This window comes from Dufourea novaeangliae, unplaced genomic scaffold, assembly GCF_001272555.1.
Source record: "Dufourea novaeangliae isolate 0120121106 unplaced genomic scaffold, ASM127255v1 scaffold109, whole genome shotgun sequence".
NCBI classification, from domain to species: domain Eukaryota; kingdom Metazoa; phylum Arthropoda; class Insecta; order Hymenoptera; family Halictidae; genus Dufourea; species Dufourea novaeangliae.
Window position 1 is genome coordinate 4,107,376 of NW_015373997.1, and position 22,651 is coordinate 4,130,026.

Genomic DNA, 22,651 nt, shown 5'->3' on the forward strand with positions numbered 1-22,651 from the left:
GTGTTCCACAGTGTCAGGGCCAGCGATTGGCAAACGTCACGAGACCGATGTCGCCGCAAAAAAATCGGATGTTCGCAATTTTATAACGAGGAATGGGACAACAACCGGCAACTGAGCTGGCGACGTCATCGTCGAGCCGAATCGATTGTTTGTAATCTGTCGATTACGTAACCGACGGAGGAACGCGAGCTGCAGATTTTTCTGCATTGGCTGTTTACGGATTGCGTCACGGGGACTGACTACGCGGTTCCGTCAGCACGTATATGAGACGTTATACATATGCACTATAATTCGCCAGCCAGATAAACAGAGCATAGCGCCCCGATCTATTTTATATTTCCCTTTTGCTCCGTTTGTTTACGCGTTCGCGACCGCCTCTCATTGAGAAATCAGGTCCGCGACGCTTCGGAGCCTCGCAAACCCACGCAGAAACGGACATGTTGTTGTTATACACGGTGTTAATAAAAATATAGTATGCCATTTCGAAGTCTAGATGATCTATTTTATATGATGGATCATTTATTACCTGGACGTTGTTTATTATACTTTATTATTGGAGTAATATCTTCTGAGTATGTTTAGGTGATTTTTTTTTTCTATAAAGATTCTGGAGATTGAAAAATAAACAAGGATGAAAAATATTACTCTTAATAGGTATAATTATGTTTTCGACTCTCAGAAGGCGAATGGTCTGAGGTGGATGTAATAGACGAATGCAGGGTCATTTTGACCCGTAGTAAAATTTCTCTTGTACGCAGGTTTCAAGAACAAATTGTGCATATAATTTTATGTATATTTTCATGTTCATATATTACATTCAGATATGACTAGAAAGAATATGGCAATAGCTACAGATGGGTTAAATTGATATTCTGGTACAAATTAATATAATAAAGAGATAAATAGTTAAATTTGCAAATACTTTAAATTAAATTTCACGGAGCTCCAACTAAATTTACCGTCACATGACAGAATAACATTATTTCTTATGAGAAAAATGTGACAAATTTACAAAAGAAGGATGAGGGTTAATAAATGTATTATAAAGAGTAAATGCATATTCTGAGCTATTCTGAAGTATCTGTTACTTAACAAACAGTTCTTACAATTAAATGATACAAAACATAGTATAACAATTTCTTAAAAATTTGTATTGGTTGAAAAAGATATTAAGACAGTAACACAAATTTATTTTAATTAATATGTTTCTGTTATTTGTTCCTTACTTTTTTGGATCTCATTTTCCTTTCTTCAGTGGAGGGTCTAATTTAATAATTAATTTAAAATATCATGTTTTTGTTGAAAAAATAAACTGTTCATCCATATAAGTAGATTGCAGATTTTTACGTAAAATAACATTTTATAAAGTAATTTATAAAGACCTAGAGAAATTGCAGGAATTTCTTTCTCTTCTTAAGTTTCTTATCGGTTCCAGAATAAAATAGAAAGCTCGTTGCATTTGATGAAAATTTTGTCCTTTATTGTGCTTCATAGAAGGCTATGCATGCATAAAATTCGCAGTCTACGTATATCACTAACTCTTTTAGCGCGTAGGAGATCATTTTACACTAAAAGAACGCGTCTAAATAAAGTTCGTGGAGGACAAAGACTCCGATTAAAGTCGGATCGGGTTAATTTATAAACTGTTGAAACTACCGCAATGGAATGCCGCAGTCGTCGAGTACGACGCGAGCTTTCGATAACATGCGGTCCAAGTTTCGAATTCCCAAAACGCCCGAGCGATTTTTGTTTTCGATTGGTCAAGGATTTTAACGTTCCCCGCCGTCAACAGAACAGTATTCCTCTATGCGTCGTGTTACACGAAAACACGCGGGGTATTTGTTTTATCAAAGTAGATACTATTTTCGTGACAGTTGCCATGAAAACCATTGAAATCGTAAATTTCGACAATATTTAAATGTAAAATAAATCATCCAGTATTTTTGGAAAAAGAAAATAACATCAAGATAACCTTGATATTTTAAAGAAACAAAATGTTTCTGATATTTTTGGAACGGATAAAGTTGTATTTCTCTTTCTAGTAGGACAACGGAAGTGTATAAAAGACAAAAGTAAAAAATTTAAGGTGAAATGCAACTTACAACTTAACTTTGAAGTTATTTGTATTGAAAAGTGTTGGTTTTATAATATTAATGAATATATATATACAAAAAGATCTATTATATTTTGTTCAATGCTTGAGAAGATTCAACTTCATTCCTAACGATACATTGTTTCGTTACGAGCGGGACCGATCGTCCCTGAAAAACGTGATGTCGTTGTTTTCTGATCGCGTCGCGTTGCTCGCCACTTCTGGAAGTTTCCTCCAGAATAAAGACGCGCCTTCCGAGTGCTTTTGAATAAATTGTGCAATTATAAACGAATATAGTGTTCACCAGTTTATTTAATAGCCTCATAATCTAATAAACAGTAACAGTGTGGCATGAAAAAAATTTGTAATGCTACTCCAGATCATTTTTTCTTGGATAATTTTTCTTATTTTAGTATATTACAGTTTTTATTATAGAGATATGCAGTGTTTTTATAAAAGAACCCCGGTGTCGATCATTATTACGCACTGATTAATTATGTAAGCTTATATTTTTATAGACTAATTTGTAAAACAATATGATTAACATTTCGTTATTTGCATCTGCACATTTGTATACTTTAATAAATTCAATGTAAGGTCCGTGTGTACATATTTTAGCATTTGATTAATCTCCTTTTAATCGCTGGTAATTAGAATTTCACGTATGTATTATAATAAGATAGTTCGGTCTAAGAGTTTTGAATTCTTTAAATGCTCTTAAATCTCTTTGTTACAAGAACAGATTTTTTAGAAACTATAGCGGAACGGTATTCAATAGAAATTTATTTCTTCCGATACTGGCTAAAATTACATAAAAGAGAAAGTCTGCAGCTAACTATATTTAACTTTTTATTTAATTTTATTTTATTGAGTTGCATCGACTATAAATGCATAAAATCCGTAGCCTAATCTGTACGAATCAGCTGCAACTAATCCACCTGTTAACTGGGAAATTCATCGACCAAAAGCGCCCCTTACGTATGCAATCAGAAATCTGATCAGACAAGTCTCTTGCTTCCCAGTGAACAAAAAGTGGCTCGATTTACTTCCAATACAAAATAAATTAACAATCCATGTTTCAATATCAGTGACTAAACTACTCAAAAATATTATGCTTAGAATCGTAGAATTTTCATTTCAGTTTCTTAATTCTCCGTGAGTAATGTGGATCGTTGACGACTCAAGTGAAACCTATTTGTTCCCGGACTTTCCTCCAAATTTGTGCTTTTATTGAACAAAGTTTTGAACGTCTGACTTAACGAATAATTGTATGTACAATGTCATAGAGGCTTTGATAAGTATGCCACAATTTTCTCATTTTTTTATAAATCCTAAAACAGTAACAAAATTAAGCTTGGATAGAAACAACCCAGTTTGCCTACGAAGTGTGAAGAAACTGTTTGCCCAGGGAGGGTTAATTGCATAAAATACGAATGGCAATAACGGTCAAAGAAGCAAATGTTACATTTAATTACGAGGGCAATGCTTGAACTTCCCTCACGAATTAACTTATCTTACCACCAACCTCCTTTTCAAATGACGAATCAACTCGGTTGTAATCTAGTTAACCGATTAGAAAGCATAAACTGCTTATACCGGTGTCACCTGATGTTACGCATTTGCTACGCGAGAAATCGAGATATCGAAAAAAAAAAACAGGGGTCTCGCAATATTCGAACGCGAGAGCCGTTAATTTCCGGCGGATCGAGCACTGTTTTTTTCCTCCCCTCCTGTTTCGCATCGATGGATCGCGATACGCCTGATCCCCGAATCGAATCATCGTATCGTCGACCGGTGGAAATTCAACTTTTATCCCGAAATTGGCTAAATATTCGCTTCTAACAATCGAGTCGCGAGGGGAGCGGTCCTGTGAATGGCGAGTGTATAACCGGCGTATCTACCGGAAGTCCGGCCTACGGGTTCCGGCTCGTGGCACTCTCATCTCGTTGTCTCCCGTGCGTTTTTTTTTCCTCCCTCCTTTTTCCTTCGTTCGCCTTTTTTTATATGCATATATATATACGTATCCACGCACATTGTTCAGCGACGGAACACCGTCGCCCGTTGACCGAAAAAAGGCACGAGCCGCAGAACGAGGGCGAGAAGTTGACGCAGCTGCATAGCTCGTGCGCATCTGCAGGTGGAAACCGGATTAGATTATCAACACGGTGTCGCTTGTTCGGGGCCGCTTGTACGAACGATTTTTTGCCGATCAGTCGTGTGTGCCCTTTAAAACGATCACATGCTTCTTCGAGAATATTCGCTTCTTAACCCTCGGAAACCACACCCCGGTTCGGCACACGTAAACACCACACTAGTGCGAATTGGGATTTTGAATAATTGATGATTGAAGAACTTGAAAAAAATAAATGCAAACTTGAGCTCATTGAGATATTTTCCAGGGTAATGTTTCCTGAGAAATGTAACGATAATAATTGCAAAAGTAAGAAGTAATTTTTAATTTAAAAATTTGGTACCCTTATGCTAGCCAGATAGAAACTGGAACAAATGCTTTTGCAAATTCACACAAGTGTGACACTAGTGTGGTGCTTGGGGATTAATTTTGAAGAATTTTTTTTTTTTAAATCTTACTTTGTCTCTGCTTTTTAAGCACCTGGTTTTAGCGGTTTGTTAGCGAATAATTACATGCCCGAGCGGGCTCGGTTGCCCATCACTGGCTTATAGAAATAAACATAGTATTTCTCTGTTAATAATAATAATAATCTCAGAAATGTGAAGTCAGGCAGAAAAGTTAATTGGGCAGGACAAGAAGTGCTCTGCTGATTCTTGCTGTTTGCACCTGGCCGACATGTGGCTCGAATGGCGAAGAATCATCGGAGTAAAATCTGTCTTGTAACATGTGTCTGCCAAAAGTTTCAGCCAAACTGGAATTTCACCATATCTTTGTCATAATTTTTGTCAGGCCCGTATTTGTTAGGAACAGGAGAATAGATTATTTTTATGCACGAAAATGTTTAATATTGCCAAATCTGAAGAAGCAATATATGCTTAATCCCTTCGCACCGATGAACGAAATCACGCGACGAGATATCTCGTCCACCAGTGCGAACGGGTTAATATGAGTACATCATGATTTTATTCGTATTATATATTTTTAAGAAGAGACGTTGAAATTACAGTTTGGCCGGAAACTTTTGGCAGCCGCTTGTATATAGAGATTTTATTATGTTAGAGATTTCAATTCTCAATTTATTGAACATTTATGACCTGTGATTTTTTAAAACAAATTAACGTACGACGGTCTTACGAACGTTTGTGCAAACTAAGTTTTTTTAAAGAAAATGTCGAGTATGATTACTAGACACGTCGATGTAAATATATTTTAGACTTAGCATTCAACTAAATTGTAATGGAATTGTCACTGAATGAAAAAGATTATAGTATGCCTTTAATTAAAAAAGCGTCAAATTCTTTCGTTTTCAATCCACAAATTGCTCCAGGTCAATCGAAAACGAACACAGCACCTGGTTCGATGTAACCCAATTAACTAATGATCTTTGATCTTCTGAAATGCTGTATATCATTGTCAGCTTCGGGCAAGATTCATTTTTCAATAAATCCAAATCTTCCCCCGAGGTAAACTCTCGACCGAGGCTCCACGCGTGTTGAATTATTCCTGCGCTGTTAAGGTTAAAAAAGGACACCGACTGCCGTGCCCCCGTGTGTCAGAAAAGGTGAAAGGTTGCCGTGAACCAGAACATGCTTGGGCGCAGGTAGTCGGTGCACAGATTAAATTATCGACGGCACGTGATTCACACACGGGCATCCGTGTCCGGTCTTTATTCTGGTGAAATGTGAACTTTCCAGACCCCACTAATTAACACTTTTTGTTTTTCTGTTTTTGCAGATCGACTACCCGGAAGTGCACGGAGGAAGGATGCATCGGCCACCGCACCCTCATCCCATAACCGACCATCGACAGGTCAACCTGGTCTTCGATGACACGGTAAACATCTGTTTCTCGTCAAACTCTTTTTTTTTCTGCAGGTAGAAACCGAACCTTTTCGATCCTCGGGCGCATTTTTGTACGCGCTCGTCCGCGACGATCCCTCTTTCGACCTGAAATTCCTGTACTTGGACCGCGATGAGTCACAAATAGATTTATTTTCGGGTCTATTCCACCGTGGCCAGTCGAGGCATCGAGCACGAACTCTATTATTTTACTTCGCAACAGAGCCGTCCATTAACTGTAACTTTGTTTTGTAACAGCAGCGTTTAACGAGTACATGGTCGAGCTGGTGACTCCCTTTAGAATTCCTTGGAGTCAAATTTCTGAGGAAAAACCCTGCATTCTTTGAATTGTTTTTAGGTGAAATTTGTTCCAACTTACTTTTTTCTTGTAAATTCAATATTTTTCAAGATTTGGGTGATAGGAAACAAAATTTGGTTTGCAAATATTATAGAAAATTAACATTTATTGAGGATTTTTTTAATATATTTGTTATTAACAGCATCTGCTATCCCGATTTTCTGAAAGATTAGTGAACGTAGAGGTAACAAGTAACATAAGAAAGAATGAAAATTCTATTTTTATGTACCTGTTTCCAGAAAACCAAAGATTTGTTTGAACAATCCGCTTGGAAAAGGAGTCATTGGTATAAACTTCCAAATAAATGATCATTTTGGAATTCTATATATAAACACACATAATACACATACATATACATATAAAATAAATTAGACAACGCCAATATGAATTTATAAAAATTAAAAATTTTATGTATATCTCATCTATTACTAAAACTTTCCAAATTCTAGTCCCTACACTGCAGATGTTCTCACAAATTCACGTTCTCGTAGACTTTTTTTGTAAAAGAAGAAAAAACAGCTAATTAACCTTAATTTATTTCTGAAATTAATTAGCTGTTTTATCTTGTTGGGCGCTCAGTGGGTGCACATCAGATTTTAAACGTTTACAGCGTTAATAAACGTGCAAAATAAAACAATGAACTTCAGTTTATGAAATTCATTACTTTGTTTTGCACGTTCATAAACGCTGTATAAACGGATCAAATCCTCCATCTACTTTAAAAAAAATAAACTTCCAAGAGACAAGCCGAGTACCTGTAATCGATAGTGCAGTCGGTGTCTCGTGACGATCCATCGCGATCGAGAGCGAAACGTGCGAATATATCAGATGCAACAACGCGACAGGTATGCACCATTGTTATCCGTCGTTAGGTCATAGCGTGCACTTTTGCCGATCATTTATCTCGCGTCATCGGGCTGCTCGTTAGAAGAAAGTTTAATGTCGTCGATCCGTGACGTATACACGGGACACCCACGTGTTCCTCGTCAATCGGATGAAACACTATAACAGAGACAGAGATAGAGACAGTGAGAAATAAAAAAGAGCCGAGGGACACAACGAACGCGGCGGAGTCGCAGAAGTTTTAAAGCAATCTCTACCTCGTTGCACTTTCTCATGCATTTCAAATGCACCCGGCTAGTTCAGCGGCGAGGCGAGAAGTTTTATCAGTCCGTGAATTTTCTTATTTGCATCGGCGCGCACATACGGAAAATTTCCTAGGAAGGAGAGTAAATAGCGGTCGTCCCCGAGCGGAGAGAGGTTTTACTCCGACTGAAAGTGGAACGCATCGGCGATTCATGTGTGTGCATCGCCGGGAAAAAATTTATGTTTTTGTTACCCGACCCCGGGAGGAACGTTTGCTTTTTCCCGAGTGCATTCTGGATCCGTTCGGATTTATTTTGCGGCGGTTTTTGGAATTGTTCGCCGAACGTGTAATGGCGTATTTTGAGGTATATGAAAAAGGTAGAAGGTATTTGGGATCTTTTTTCGGATAGCATGGATATTTTCGAAATTTTATTTTTACCATTTTTCTTTAATTATATTAACGTATCGGTAACGTGACTTCAAGATTAAAGGAAGTATTTCTGTGACGAGTTCGAAATTTCAGGTTTTTGTGATTTGTTTATGCAACAGCCTTTTTTGGAGCATAAACTACCGTTTTTGGCGTTCGAAAGAATAATTATATTTTCAATTAAAAATATTAATTAAAAAAGAATAATGTAAGAGAAGTATCTGTATGATAGTTACAATTAATATGAGTTTATATATGAATTATCATTAATGGACAATTTTCATTTCTTTGATAGTTAATCCAAAATACATCTGTTTTTTTTCCCGTAAAAATATGTTAGCTTCGTTTGTGAAAGTTGTTACTGGTTTCTACGCTGCGATCTAGATCTTTTCGTGGATAAGTCCATAGTGTATAAATGTTATTGATCTTTGCTGAAGGAGATTGCTTCACAGTGGCTCGCACGGTTGCATACATCGCGAGTATATGAAATCCGCAGTCTACTTATGTCTCAATGCAATATTACCCAAACATACGACAGAAGTCGTATGTGACGATCATTTTATTGCTCACTACTCTCGGTTTCGAAACTTCACCGAAGCACAGTTTGTGCGAATAAGATGATCCACCGAAGAGTCCTTAACGAGTCCCTGGAATGCATATTGGTCGCATGCACTGGTATGCTTCTCAGCCGAGTAGGAAGAAACTGAATGGAAGAGGCAATTTGGAAAGTCTGGGGAGCAGGACAAAAGGAAAAGTGAGACACGGGCACGACATAACGGGTCGTATAAATCATCCGTCGGGTCGGCCAGTGGCCTTTGAGCAGTTACTATCCGCTGTTGGATGCTTTGAGCAGACCGGTACTCTCTTCACCGTGCATTCTTCTTCTCTCTCAGTCGTTCACCGACTGACGATTGACCGACCGTCGACTCCTTAAGCTTGATTCACACGATCGTCCTTTTCCCTTCGGGTCTCGACGCGGCGATGGATCATTGCTGAAATCGTGTTCCGATCCAACCGGATTTTTTGCATAATGTTGCAAAGCTTGTAACCGGAGCCGATGAATTACCGATCGGTGCAACGATCGAGTGGTTGTCCTTGTTCATATACCTACGATAAATATTCATGGGGAAAATTGTATCTACACGGATCCGTCGAATCGCTACTCGTGGAACAATGAATTTTCCTCTTATCGCTTCTTTAAAAATGAAATAATTACTACAAGAATATATTTTCGTGCAGTAATCAACAATTCACCGAATGAATGCTACGGTTTTTAAATATATATTGTCGTATGTGATCGTCGGACGGTGAATGGTACGAATGTAACACGGTGAGCAGATGCTGATTCATTTTGATTTTTGATCGATGAGCAAGAATAGCGCACCTGTAACATTTATTATATTTCACGAAAATTAATATATAATATACTTGCAACAGAATTACCTGACTTTCGCAAAGGAACGTTTACGTTCTCAATGTCATATAATAAAGTGCAAAAGTTATAGAATAAATATACAAATATTTCAACTTTACGAGCGCTTTTGTAATTACTTTGCGTCTCATGACAAAAAATATGATGAGGGATCCCGTCATTGGGTCAAAAGAAGGACCCTGCATCTGCTGGATGATAGTTCAAAGCTCACGGAAATGAAGTATGTATATGAAATCATGTGTCGAAAACAGTATGTGGTCAATAATTGACTATTAATGAGGGCTGTAGCGCAAAATTTCGACGGACATTTTCGACATGTCGTCGAGGGAGAAGTGTTTTGTTACTGGCACGGTCAGAAGCTACAGGTGGGCCCCCCAACGTGCGCCCCCCTGTTGCGACGGACCTGAAGCTTGCCGCTCGGTCGGGTCACGTGACCCTACGCTTTCGATGGGAATGCCGGCGGCTGGAGGAAGGGTGGGGGAGGGACGAGAGGCAGTCCCATGTCCGCTACTCCGCTAAGCTGATGGCCCACGACACGGGCACACCAGACGCGCCACGAGCTTCGTAAACGCACACAAAGAAAGTCACGTCGCTCTACGTGTGCACGGTCGCATATGCGTTCGTGAACAAGAAGGTGCGACCTGCGCGAATTGTATCGAATCGCGGCGAAATAATCGTACGAGAATGTGGCCGGACACTGTTTGGTTTCCACGTTGTTCGTCGTGATAGCCGACTTGGTAGTGAAGTGAACGGAACAAGTGCCATTATTAAGGATAGGATGGACGCCTTCGGCATGTACCAAGTGAGTCTGGACGGACAATCTCCCGCGGCTCAAAATGGCCTTGGTTTATCGCAATGCTTTCCTCGTTCCCGAGATTTCCCGCTGACGGTTCGTGTTATCGTGAACGTTCGCGGATGATCATCGTCAGATGATTATCGTGATATGACAGATGTCACGATGTTTTTGTTTAGATATACGTGTGTGCCACTATTCTCTGTCTCTGTCTCTCTGCTCCGTTCGATGCTGCATGTGTGATGTCATGTCTGGGAACCTAACCTAACTTACGAACGGGAGTCTGTACACCCATCACGCCCATTCCTGGTACTATTCCGTAAACGAGCTCCGCTAGTAGAACCTGTGTTTTTTGTCCTACATGTTTCTCGATCCCGTTTTCTTTCCAGCGTCCCCCTGCCGATCGACAGATCTCTATCGATCTGTAGAGATTGTATCGGTGCACGTTACCTTTGTGGGTTTTTATATTTTTAAAGAGAAACTCTGATTAAACGGTGTACTGATATCTTCTCTTGGACGGTACCGTGTTAATGTTTATAATTATGATGATACATTGCAGTGAAGAATGTGTTTGCTTTGTATCAGGATGCTCTGATATGAAGTTTTATGTAAACATGGTATGTTTATTGCGAGGGCTTAGGAATAATGTAGCAGATATTATTTCAATTGATTTAGAAATGTTACAATGTATATGACGTTTTTTTTAAAAACATTGATGTAATTTTTATGAATAAGTCTTCACTATATGAGAGTAGCCGTATTTTGTAATAGATCAATGGAACCTGTAGCTTTTAATTAATTAGAAAATTATTTTTTTCTGTGCAGTTTTCTCAAGGCCTGACTGGCAGGCCAGAGCTATACCAAAAGTCCAACAGAAGCAGCCATTCAAGTGACACGAGTTCAGCATATAGTGGTTCAGACACAATGACATCTGTCCAAAGTTCGTTGGATGCAGATCCAGACGATGTTGATCTGTCAGGGCTCGTTGAATCTGTTGTGGATAGCGATGAAGAGGAAGATCTGGCAGAGAGCATGGATGTAAGAGCTGGTTACAATTCTATGAATCTCCAAGTATAACTTTGGAATTTAAACTAACATTGAAATAACATATATTTATCATCAACATTTTTAGAGCTTGACTGTTCGTGATCCAGTCAGGGAATGCTTAGAGAAAGATCCTATGGAAAGAACTGAAGATGACATTGAAACACTGTTAGAATTTACACAACAGTTGAAGGCCTTTACAAACATGACCCTGGCAGTAAGAAGAGCGCTGTGCGCTGTAATGGTGTTTGCCGTGGTAGAACGTGCTGGTATGATAGTTTTAAATGATGGCGAAGAATTAGACAGTTGGAGCGTGCTTATCAATGGTGCTGTGGAAATCGATCACAGTAATGGAGACATTGAACAATTGCACCTTGGTGATAGTTTTGGAATCTTGCCCACCATGGAAAGACTTTTGCATAGGGGTGTCATGAGGACAAAGTAAGTACTGTGTTGCAGATGTACTTCATGTAATAGAAGTTCAACAATTAATTCAAGAAAATTTTTCTAAGAGAATACATTCCCTTTCAGATGCGATGACTGCCAATTTGTATGTGTCACACAAGCGGATTACTTTAGGATTCAACATCAAGGTGAAGAAAATACAAGGAGGCACGAAGAAAATGGGAGAGTGATTCTAGTGACGGAATTAAGGGGTGCTTTAGACGGAGGAGCACGCAGGGGTCATGTTGTTATTCGTGGCACTCCCGAGCGTTTAATGTTGCAACTTATCGAAGAAAACAGTATTACCGATCCCACTTATATAGAAGACTTCTTATTAACCCATCGAACATTTATTGATAGTCCTTTATTAGTTGCAAGTCAATTGTTAGAGTGGTTTGACCAGGCACAAGTCAGAGACAGAGTTGCACGTGTAGTGTTACTCTGGGTAAATAATCATTTTACAGATTTCGAAACTGATCCAGCTATGATGGAATTTTTAGAAGCATTTGAAACTGGATTGGAAAGGGAGAAAATGCAGGGGCAACAAAGGTACATTTCAATATAATTCTACTGTACAGGCAACCCTCCTATAACACAGTGCTTTGAGAACACAGGATTGATATAACACAGTAGAAAGATTCTGCAAAATTTGAATGGAATCTATAGGGGATTCCCTCTGTATGAGTAACTAAAATGTTACCTCGCAGTTTCACGCAACACGGTTGCCGTACAATACAGTCCGAATTAATCGTGTTATAGGAGGGTTCGCTGTATTTAAGGAACTGTAGTTATTTGAACGATAGTATCATTCAATCGTATTTTAATAAATTTCAGATTATTAAATATTGCCTGCGCAGCGAAGGCAAGGACGCGAAATGTAACGTTAGCGAGGCCCAGTAGAGACGAAGTTTTGCATTTTAGTATTTTAGGCGGTTACGAAAGGGGTTTTGGTATTTTTATTTCAAAAGTCGACAAGAAGTCGAAGGCTGAAGACGTTGGTTTAAAACGGGGTGATCAGATTTTAGAAGTAAACGGACAAAGCTTTGAGCATGTCAGTCATGCCAGAGCTCTGGAAATTTTAAGAGGATCTACTCATCTTAGTATAACCGTGAAATCGAATTTACTTGGTATGTGGCATCATTTAGAAACAACGATTGATTATTGTGTTCCTTTTATACGAGCGATAAATTACTGTTGTAGCGTTTAAAGAAATGCTTCAGATGCCAGATGATTCGCCGAGGCCGCGGGGAAGAGCAAATAAACCCGAAATTTCGAGACTCCAAACAGACCCACGTGCAAGGTTGTCCACGCACGTGGACCCGATAACCCCTGTAAATCCACTAAATCCACTAGTGGGCGGTGTTCCGTTATTAATTCCTGACTCTAATGTGTCCCCATGCAAAGATGCTAAAAAGGAACATAAGGGATTCATGACGCTCGGACCGAAAAGGAGGTTTCATAAAGCTCTTATGAAAATGAACCTACTACCAAAGAATACTATTAAGTAAGTTCAACAAAGTATTTTATTAAATTTCATATTAGATACTCTATGCAGTGTAATAAACGTGATACTTTTGTTACAGTGACGGTGTACATGTAGACGATCCCCTCGCACCTCCCCACACACCACCAGGAACAGGACTTTCTCAGACCACCACCAACCTTTACCACTCCAAAAGTAATCCTGACCTTACATCGTTATGTTGTTACGACGACTTAAGGGCACCTGATTATCCCGAGCACGTTTTGAAAGTTTACAAAGCTGATCAAACTTGTAAATACCTTCTTATTCATAAAGAAACAACGGCGCATGAGGTAGATACATTTAATCGTGAGAAAGATCGTATACGGCTGGCGACTCTTCTATTTCTATGTTAATGTATATCCTTTTAGGTGGTAATGCTTGCTCTTCAAGAGTTTGGTATAACTGAGAGCAGCTCGAACTTTTCTTTGGCCGAAGTTAGCGTCGGAGATGGGGGCATGATCAAGCAACGCAGGTTACCCGATCAGTTGCAAAATCTCGCGGAAAGAATTGGCTTAAGTTCTCGATATTATTTAAAAACTAACGGTATTTCGGAAACGCTCGTGGCAGACGACCAGGCGCCTGAGCTCATTCGTGAATCTCAGGTTCATTTCTTACAATTGAACGCTGTTGAAGTCGCCATTCAGTTGACTTTACAGGATTTCAGTATATTCAGGTAAATTGGAAAACATTTCGAAGTTATGTCTTAGAAGTACACAAACAACAAATTTTTTAATTAAATCTCGATTCTCAGGCAAATTGAATCTACGGAGTATGTGGATGATTTGTTTGAGTTGAAAAGCAGGTATGGAGTGCCTATGCTCAGGCAGTTTGCGGAACTAGTCAACAGAGAAATGTTCTGGGTTGTGACAGAAGTTTGTTCTGAACATAACCTTGTTCGACGTAGTAAAATAATAAAACAATTTATCAAAATAGCTCGTAAGTTTTTTATTCGTAACGTAAGACTCCGGTTGTTTCATTTTATGGAAAGGTTCTAACGTGTTGTTCTTTTTTTTTGTAACCAGGCCAATGTAAGGAGTGTAAGAATTTCAATTCCATGTTCGCGATTGTATCTGGTTTGGGTCACGGAGCAGTCTCACGATTACGAGCTTCTTGGGAGAAACTGCCAAACAAATATCAGAGGCTATTCAGCGATTTGCAGGAATTAATGGATCCCAGTCGTAACATGAGCAAGTACAGACAATTGGTAGCGTCTGAACAAACACAACCTCCTATAGTACGTTATCAATTTATATTTCATAGAACACTTTAATGCTGTCTGTACTTTACAACTTCAGTGTCATTAAACATTTTATTTTCTTTATAGATTCCATTCTATCCCGTGGTAAAGAAAGACCTGACGTTCATTCATCTTGGCAATGATTCCAGAGTAGAGAGTTTAGTAAACTTCGAAAAGTTGAGAATGATCGCGAAGGAAGTAAGAACGTTAACGAACATGTGTTCGTCGCCGTATGACTTATCGATTATGTTGGAAAGAGGTGGTCAACCACCTAGTTCCGCCATGGTCGCTCTAAATCAAATGACCACTGGCAATCAAGGTAAAATAATAAAAATTTATCGAGGTCTGATCAGCGACAGTATATGATGGTTTATTTTCACTAACAGTATTGCATTGTCCAGGAGGACAAACTGCAACCGTGAAAAGGCGGAAAAAGTCCACCGCTGCGCCGAACCCAAAGAAGATGTTCGAGGAAGCGCAGATGGTTAGGAGAGTGAAGGCTTATCTCGCGAACATGAAAGTGTTAACGGACGAGGAGCGATTGCACGCTTTATCCGTGGATTGCGAGCCTCATGCCGGAGCGGTTGCAGTAGCTGCAGCAGTGCCTCTCAGTGCAAGCAGAGGAAGGAGGCATCCATCTCCTACTCTGTCTACTACAAGTAGCGCTAGCAGCACCAGTGAAGGTAGAAAGAGTATACAAGGTAAGAACTATGTGTGTAAACGAATTAAAAGAGCTGTTACAAAATTATAGGATGCGTTCAACGTCTGAAATCTGACAACAAACGTCCAGCGTAGAATTTTTTTATTTTGAAGTTATAGTATGACGTTAAAGTACGTGTTACTTAAGATACTAAATGAACATTTTCAGGTACAAAGTTTGGAGCTGCCTCGCCGCAAGCCGTAAGGAAAATGCTGGCGCTCTCCGACCCGCATAAAACTCGTCCATACCAACCGAAACATTGTCCACCGCCGCTTCCAGTGCCAGGATTAGCCTTGCATTCCACTGGACTAGAGCCTAGCCCTGGCGCGCCCAGGAGAGTAGGATCTGGTAGCCGAGTACCTATGCATGAGAGATCCCATAGCGATACTCCTTCCAGTTTACCACCGCCTGTCGATCTCAGCGCTGAAAGTAGTAGCGTGACCAGCCTGAGCAATCTTCAGCCTTTAAGGAAAACGTTGACCAGTGGTAAGTTCGACGATTCTTGATAACCGAAGAAAAATGGTTCGATACGAGATGGCGTCTGTCGGTTCGACACGCACTATACACACACGTGAATATTTTATGGTATTATTGAATATTCTGTGTCCTTTTTTCTTTTGTCTATATTGCTCGAGCTTTAGACGACAATATCACACACGGTGCTTCTTAAGTCTTTAGTTGTCGTTTTTTTTTTTAATTTCGTGAACGTGTTAGTCTTATACCAATACGATAAATAGTGGACACATCTCGTGAAGTACCATCCTCGTGCACCTTCATTGCTCGTGACATTACACTTTGGTCAGGTCTCGGTAACGAGATACTCTCTCATTTTTTTCTGCACGCTGCACAGCCGTTTACGCAATTCATAAATGTTCCATGTTATATTTAGCTTCTCCATTTTTACACGCATCTTGTACGCCGATTACCGTAGCTCGCGCTTCTTTTCGATCAATATTATCGGCCCGAGTGTATCTATATATATATCTATATATATCTATATGTGTATATATATAAAGGAGTTTCGATTTTTATTATTTATAGTTTTTTAATGTTAAGCAGTTTTAAACAATTTAGAATAGTACCTTCAAATTTTACGCATTACACTGATTTTCTAAATTTCAACTAATGAGTATGAGAAACACAGTTTTATATATTACTATGAACAATTCTTATGAAACATTCATTTTATTAGGTTCAGTAATAAGTTCGATCGAATTTTTAAAATGTAATTTATTTTTTTAAATCCTTATATTAAACGACTAGGTTATTTTTAGCTGCAATTCGGTATGAAATGTCAATTTTTTAGACATAGGTAATAACGATGGTGATAATAATATACATATATTACATACATTTTGCAGATTGATTAATTTAATTGAATTAAGCGTAAGTTAGGTACAATTTATTTTACAACTGGAAAAATGTGACAAATGCTGTTTTTTTTTATGAAATTCGGAATAAGAGCTTGTGGCACTTAATTAAATGTCTCACACACGATTAGGAAATCTAAGATGATGATTAAAACGTAAAGTTTCTAAAGTGGAAAATTTAATCGAATAAAATATACATTGTCTATCGATAATTCTCGTTTCAAGAACAGTATACGCTTTCCCGTGATACACAATCAGCAACTCTACTACATAACTTAAAAAATTCGAACGAACTTATTACTCGATCTAACGCAACCCAAAGTTCACCAACAACCCGCTACCGAAACTCGATTAATACAATAGCTTCTTCGTTAAAAGTAGCCGATAGTCGCTTACAGAACGACAGACCAGTAGGCTTGCATCGAAAAAGCAAACGCTGTGCGAGCAGAAATTCAAAATGGGACCGAAACGAGCTAATTCGCGTCGCAGTCAAAAAATAAAAAAAAAAAAACTTCAGAAGCTCCGATCGACTTCAAGTATTAAAAACAGAAAGAGAGTGAGAAAGAGGGAGCTATGGATCACGATGTGTCCTAACGATGATCTTCGGCTACTAATTAGATGATTAGCAGTTAGAGGACGCAGCGGGGGCGAAACTGGGCATAGAATCTGTAGTGATAGAAGTGTCTTGGGGACGTGTGCGTAGGTTCGGTGACGAGCAGTGACAGTGGTCACAGTACACAGCTGGACAGCCATAGCGGAAGCAGCGTAGAAGCTGGTGGCAGTCCACCGCCACCTCAAAGACGGCACTCCGCCATGCAAGGTACGTAGCGAATCTAGCAAAAACAAAACCACCAAGATACCCACAAGCTCGTGCTCATACCTTCTTTCCTTTGCCCGCTCCGTAGATCGTAGACTAGAAGGTAGAGAACAGAAAGAATCTGGAGTGGTCCGATGACGAACTTGTTCCCAGAAACGAGTCGTTTTTCTACCGGTTGGTTAAAACTAATTGACGCCTTGTATAGATTGAGCGATGGAATTTTAAAAGTCGTCTTTCTGCTTTGGTCACAGATGAAGGAAATATTGAATGGTCCAAGCCTCTGTTGTCTGTGATTACTTTTTATTCAAGATATTTGACCTTGTGAGGACAAATGACGTGTCTAGATGGCGGATCTTTATGCAAATATAGATTTTTGTGGATGGATATACCGAGACTGGAATTAAAGAAATATTTATTTATTCTGTCGAGGATTCTGTCAAGTTCAAAGTAAAGTAAAAACCTTATTAAAATTTATTAATCATTTTATTATGGATTTTGCAATATGGCTTCACAAATCTCGTAAGAAAGTAACCTAACTTAACTATTCAACTTTTCTTTTTGCAAACTTCCGTTTCTGCGACCAACCACGAAATTCGATCTGTCTCGGGTCCTGGGACTCAATCTTTACAGTTCTGAAACGACCACCTCATTCTAGCGGATGTTCCGTTCAAACACAGTAATCGCGTGAAAACTCGTTTCGTTCATCAGTTGGGTGTTAATTGAGTCTCTGCTTGTAACCGCGTGACTGTTAAACTGTTATTGTTGATATCTCGAGAGGATTCCAAGTAGTGTGTGAATACAGTGCTCTGTCGTTGGTAGTCAGTAAACCGAGAATGATTACTTGGAAACGTGTGATATTTGTTGTACGTCTATCGATGAGCATATTAAAGTTTTCCTCCCTGTATCTCTGTTTTTTTTTTTTTTCATTTTTGTTTTCAAGTTCATTTTCTCTGAATCATTCGGGATCTCGATCAGACGATACGTATGTCCCATGGCCACACTCACCTTCAATTCTTTCGTCTATGGTAATTGAAAACGTTCTATGGAACCGATGAGAAACTTTATCGTTCAGGCAGTTTTCTTTGTTATCGTATCGCCGAGCGTAGGTAAACGTGCTTATAGCCGCTTTTTATCTTCGGAGCTCCAGTCGCTTCAGTACATTTACCGCTTAAAGCTTCTTTGCAGAGACTCGCTTCTTCACGCAAGGGCCACTTTATGCATACACATATACGCATATATGTATATATATACATATTATGTATAATATACATACACAATTTATTATACATCCATACAGTACTCACGATCTTTCTGCACTCGCGGCACTCACTCTATAAGAATTGTCCAACCCGCTCGAAAACTCGAGTTTCTTTGTTTATTTACTATAAATTCTTTTTTTTTTTGTTTGTCACTTTTTCCCCGTGTTTCGATCGCCGACGATCATCGACGCGTCACGGGGATGTAACTATTGTACATTTTGTAAAGAACCATTTCGTATGTGGCCTGTGTGTGGTGCAGGGTCTGTTTTGAGAGGTGGCGCACCTCCGTTCCCTCACGCGGTAGCAGTGTTACCTCCGCTTCCTGCCAACCACAACCAGAATCACAACCACAATCATCATCATCATCACCACCACCAACATTATTACGATCATCACCATCACCAACCCCAAAATCCTCAAGGTGAGTCCGCGACCGTCTTGCCTGTGTGTCTTTGAGTTTCTTGCGAATGGGCTGGCTTTCTCGTAGAACTCGATCGTCGTTGCTTCCAGGTGACACGCCAGCATGATCTTAGAGTCTCACTTGGTGATGGATTAGAGAAACTTTAACCCTTTCGGTGTCTGTATTAGGTGTTTTTCGCGCAGAAGCACTTTATGATCCGAAAAAAATAATTTTATAAACCGGAAAAGAAAACCACCGCAGGGGTTAAAGTAGAAAATAACAATTTTACTAATTACGAATGTTTTAGAAGTAGTACGATAATTAGATGTATATTGTTACCGGAAGCAATGTATGTATCAGGATTGAGGTATCCATCGATATTATATGCCAGACGCATTAGCTCGATCTGTATGATAATCGCTTGCTCGATGAGAGTTTAACGCGTGCACGCTTAATAATCACGTGAGTATCGTCGCCTGTTTACCTGTGCGTGTGTGTCGTGTGTGCGCATCAAGGTGTGTGTTGCATCGTGCCTTCTCTGTCGTGTGCTGTTCATGATGTCGCGATCCCTCAGGATTAACGGAGGACCGAGGCTTCTTTTCAGGGTATATTAACCTGGTTTTTTCTGTGCTTCCCATTTCTTCTACAGATCACTAGCGGTCAGTAACGAGTGTTGTACAGTTTCCTCTGGAAAAAAAAACCCGCTCATCTGTTGCGAGCGGTTGTTCTGAACGAGTACGACGGGTTCCGTTACGGGATTATACCTCCGTTTCCAGTTATCGGATGATCACGTGTACAAGTTTCTTTTTATTTCCCACTAACCAGCCAAATACCACATTCCTGACATTACAGTTGATTTCAAACTGATTTGGAAATAAAAAATATCCACTAGCAGTAGAGAACATAAATTCTACATCATTCAGAAATCAATTTGAAAATAACGTCAGAAGTCTGTGTATCAAATCATCGACAGCTTATAAATACGAAACTTCTTGGAAGTCAATTCTAAAATCAGATATTTCTGTTTCCAGTGTTAAACCGGCGAAAAGTGGGAAATTTTTGAGAAACGCTATAATTGAAAATCGATAGATCAAATCTATCAAATTATTCAAGATTCGAAGAGCTTCCTATTCCACATTCTATTTCCAGACTTGTCACGTCAGTTTAATTTTACACGAATTTCGAATTTTCCGGGGGTAATTTTACCCTCGACCGAGTTGTCCTGCTCGTTCAGAATTGGCTAATGGCGGTGAATTTATTTGGCGGAGGATAAAAGGGAGGAACGAAGTAAGGCGGTGCGTGAGAGATCGAGAGAAAGAGAGTCGAGGGTTTTCAGGTTCTACGGGATTAGGAGTAGGCGTGGGTCTCGGAGTATCGGCTGGACTACCCCCTCCAGGCACGACGATTATGACGACGATGACGACCATGAGTACCATGACGTCGATGACGACGATGCGCCCGGGAGTCGGTGGCACTCAGTGCCGTCAGCCGCCTGCATACAAAGTCGCAGCACAGATGGCAAGGTTGCACAGGCTCGGCCGTGCTCACAGCCACGAGGGTGTTACCTACAGGACCGAGCACGAAGATGGTACAAAGCAAACACAATCGCTACGTACATACAATCTACTACCTTACTACGTTTCTATTATACGTTATTTTTTCTCGAATTTATATGGTCCTCGAGGCTTGGCGCTCCTTACCGATCTAGCGATGGGAAACTTTTGTGTGCATTAGAGTCAGTTTTCGATTGTCTGTTCAATTCTGCATGAGTACTTTGAGACATAATTATATTACAATTATAGTACAATTTTGAATAGACAAATTAATCATTAGAGTAATGTCAATAATGAATGTAATAAATTATTTAGTTGTAGAGTAATGACAGTATGATACCGTTGGTTGCTAGTAGTTCAGTTTTTACTAATAACTATTTGCCTGGTTATGCAGTTCAGAATGATTCAATTGAAAACTGGCATCAATCCCGTCGCTAGCTATGGTCAATGCACGGTGAAAAATGTTAGTCGCAGTGTTTGATTTTTCGCTTAGGTATTTGCCACGTGAGATCGATATTTTTGGTGTATTGTCGCTTCACGTTTTCAGACGTGTACGTTAATGTCAGCTTTCTTCTTGGAACATTACTAAAATTATTATCCAATTTATTATTGCATACAGTACAAAGGAAATATAAATTGTTTTCACTGTTTATTCTATATTTACACTTTAAATCTTTCTAGAAAATTCAGTGTTTATTGCATTATCAAATTTGTAACATTAACAAATTTGTTTGCAATATAATTGAGTATTGCAATTATAATTGAAACAATTTTTCTGTTCTGCTATGCATATCAATTTAATATTACTATTCTCAGTTCATTTCCAATTTTTACATTACATTCAGAATGTTATATACCCAAGTTACGTAACTGATTACTCACGAGCAGCGGCTCAAACATTCCCTTCAGGTTACCCCCACTATGGTCGTCAAATTGATTCACTCGAGTGTCTCCATTAATAGTCTTTCCGCCGCGACTCGGATGAGTCAATGTGAGGACCATAGTGGGGGTACCTCGGGAGAGGAAGTTCGAGCCGCTGCTGCTCGTGAGCAATCAGTTGCGCAGCTCTGTTATACAGGGTGTAACAAAAGTGTTGTAGGTCTCTGAAATGGGTCACTCTTGAGGTGATTTGGAACAAGTTTCTCCTTAGCAAAAATGTTATCCGAGGCTTTATTAACGAGATATTAACGAAAGTCTGTCGGCAGACTCGTGCTCTGATTCGTCGGGGTTTTTCGTTAATATCTCATTAACAAAGCCTCGGATAACATTTTTGCTAAGGAGAAACTTGTTCCAAGTCACCTCACGAGTTACCCCATTTCAGGGACCTACAACACTTTCGTTACACCCTGTATACATAAGACTACTGTGCCAAAATGTATCACGTCTGAAACGGTTCAGTGTACGCGAATTTAATTTTCCTTTCGTTCAAAGTATGACGCTGACTTACGTTACGTACCCACATGAGAGTAGCCTCCTGTAAGCTTTACTCTCGAGGGTAGAAAAGATTATGTATGAAAGTTATTCTAAGGTCTGTATCCACTAGAGAATTCTACAATCGACAATAAAACTCTCTAATGGACACGTGGCATTACTACTTTCATACTGAATAACATTTTTCGCCGTGATGATACGGCGGCAAACACTACTCGATTCTGATTTCAATTCGACACCGCGGCACAGAATTCTAGCTTTTCTAATCTTACAACTTCGTTAAAATTTTACCTCGGAATTGTCTTTACTCCAACCGAATGGAACACCACAATTACACTACGATCTTTCCTATGATCACACTGTTTATGATCTCTCTAGCTACCTTTAAGAGAACTATTCGCGTGTGTCACTTAACGTACAATGTGTATGTATGGACGATTCAAGCCAAGGATCGTTGCTGTTTGTTACTCGATGTACAATGCTCCGATGTAATCGCAGCGAAATATGTAAATAACGACACTTCCGCATTCCCCACTTGTACAGTTCGCAAAGTGCCTGTTTCCGTAACACACGTTGTAAGCATAACCCGTGTTCTGTTCTTTTTTTTTATATATATATATATACATATTATTTCTATACTCGTGTGATAAGCATCGTTCGCCGCACTCACTCCCCAAGCATAATACGCATTCTTATCACGGACCGTTTTGTTTT

General features: G+C 39.4%; 1 protein-coding gene across 6 annotated transcripts in view; it reads left to right on the forward strand.

The window, feature by feature from the left end:
* LOC107188060 (rap guanine nucleotide exchange factor 2-like) overlaps positions 1–22,651 on the forward strand; it is a 75,701-nt gene that overhangs the window by 48,055 nt on the left and 4,995 nt on the right. For 2 of the 6 annotated variants that reach the window (XM_015576295.1, XM_015576299.1), the window contains 15 exons: positions 5,958–6,056; positions 10,983–11,195; positions 11,290–11,642; positions 11,733–12,194; positions 12,480–12,772; positions 12,846–13,149; positions 13,229–13,460; positions 13,539–13,843; positions 13,922–14,106; positions 14,193–14,404; positions 14,495–14,726; positions 14,794–15,108; positions 15,276–15,593; positions 17,181–17,297; positions 20,290–20,541. In XM_015576295.1, coding sequence (XP_015431781.1) covers positions 5,958–6,056; positions 10,983–11,195; positions 11,290–11,642; positions 11,733–12,194; positions 12,480–12,772; positions 12,846–13,149; positions 13,229–13,460; positions 13,539–13,843; positions 13,922–14,106; positions 14,193–14,404; positions 14,495–14,726; positions 14,794–15,108; positions 15,276–15,593; positions 17,181–17,297; positions 20,290–20,541 — 3,892 coding nt within the window. Of the gene's footprint in view, positions 1–5,957; positions 6,057–9,957; positions 10,167–10,982; positions 11,196–11,289; positions 11,643–11,732; positions 12,195–12,479; positions 12,773–12,845; positions 13,150–13,228; positions 13,461–13,538; positions 13,844–13,921; positions 14,107–14,192; positions 14,405–14,494; positions 14,727–14,793; positions 15,109–15,275; positions 15,594–17,180; positions 17,298–20,289; positions 20,542–22,651 lie in introns of those variants that run through there. The other 4 variants (XM_015576296.1, XM_015576300.1, XM_015576301.1 and 1 more) reach the window with 4 other exon arrangements.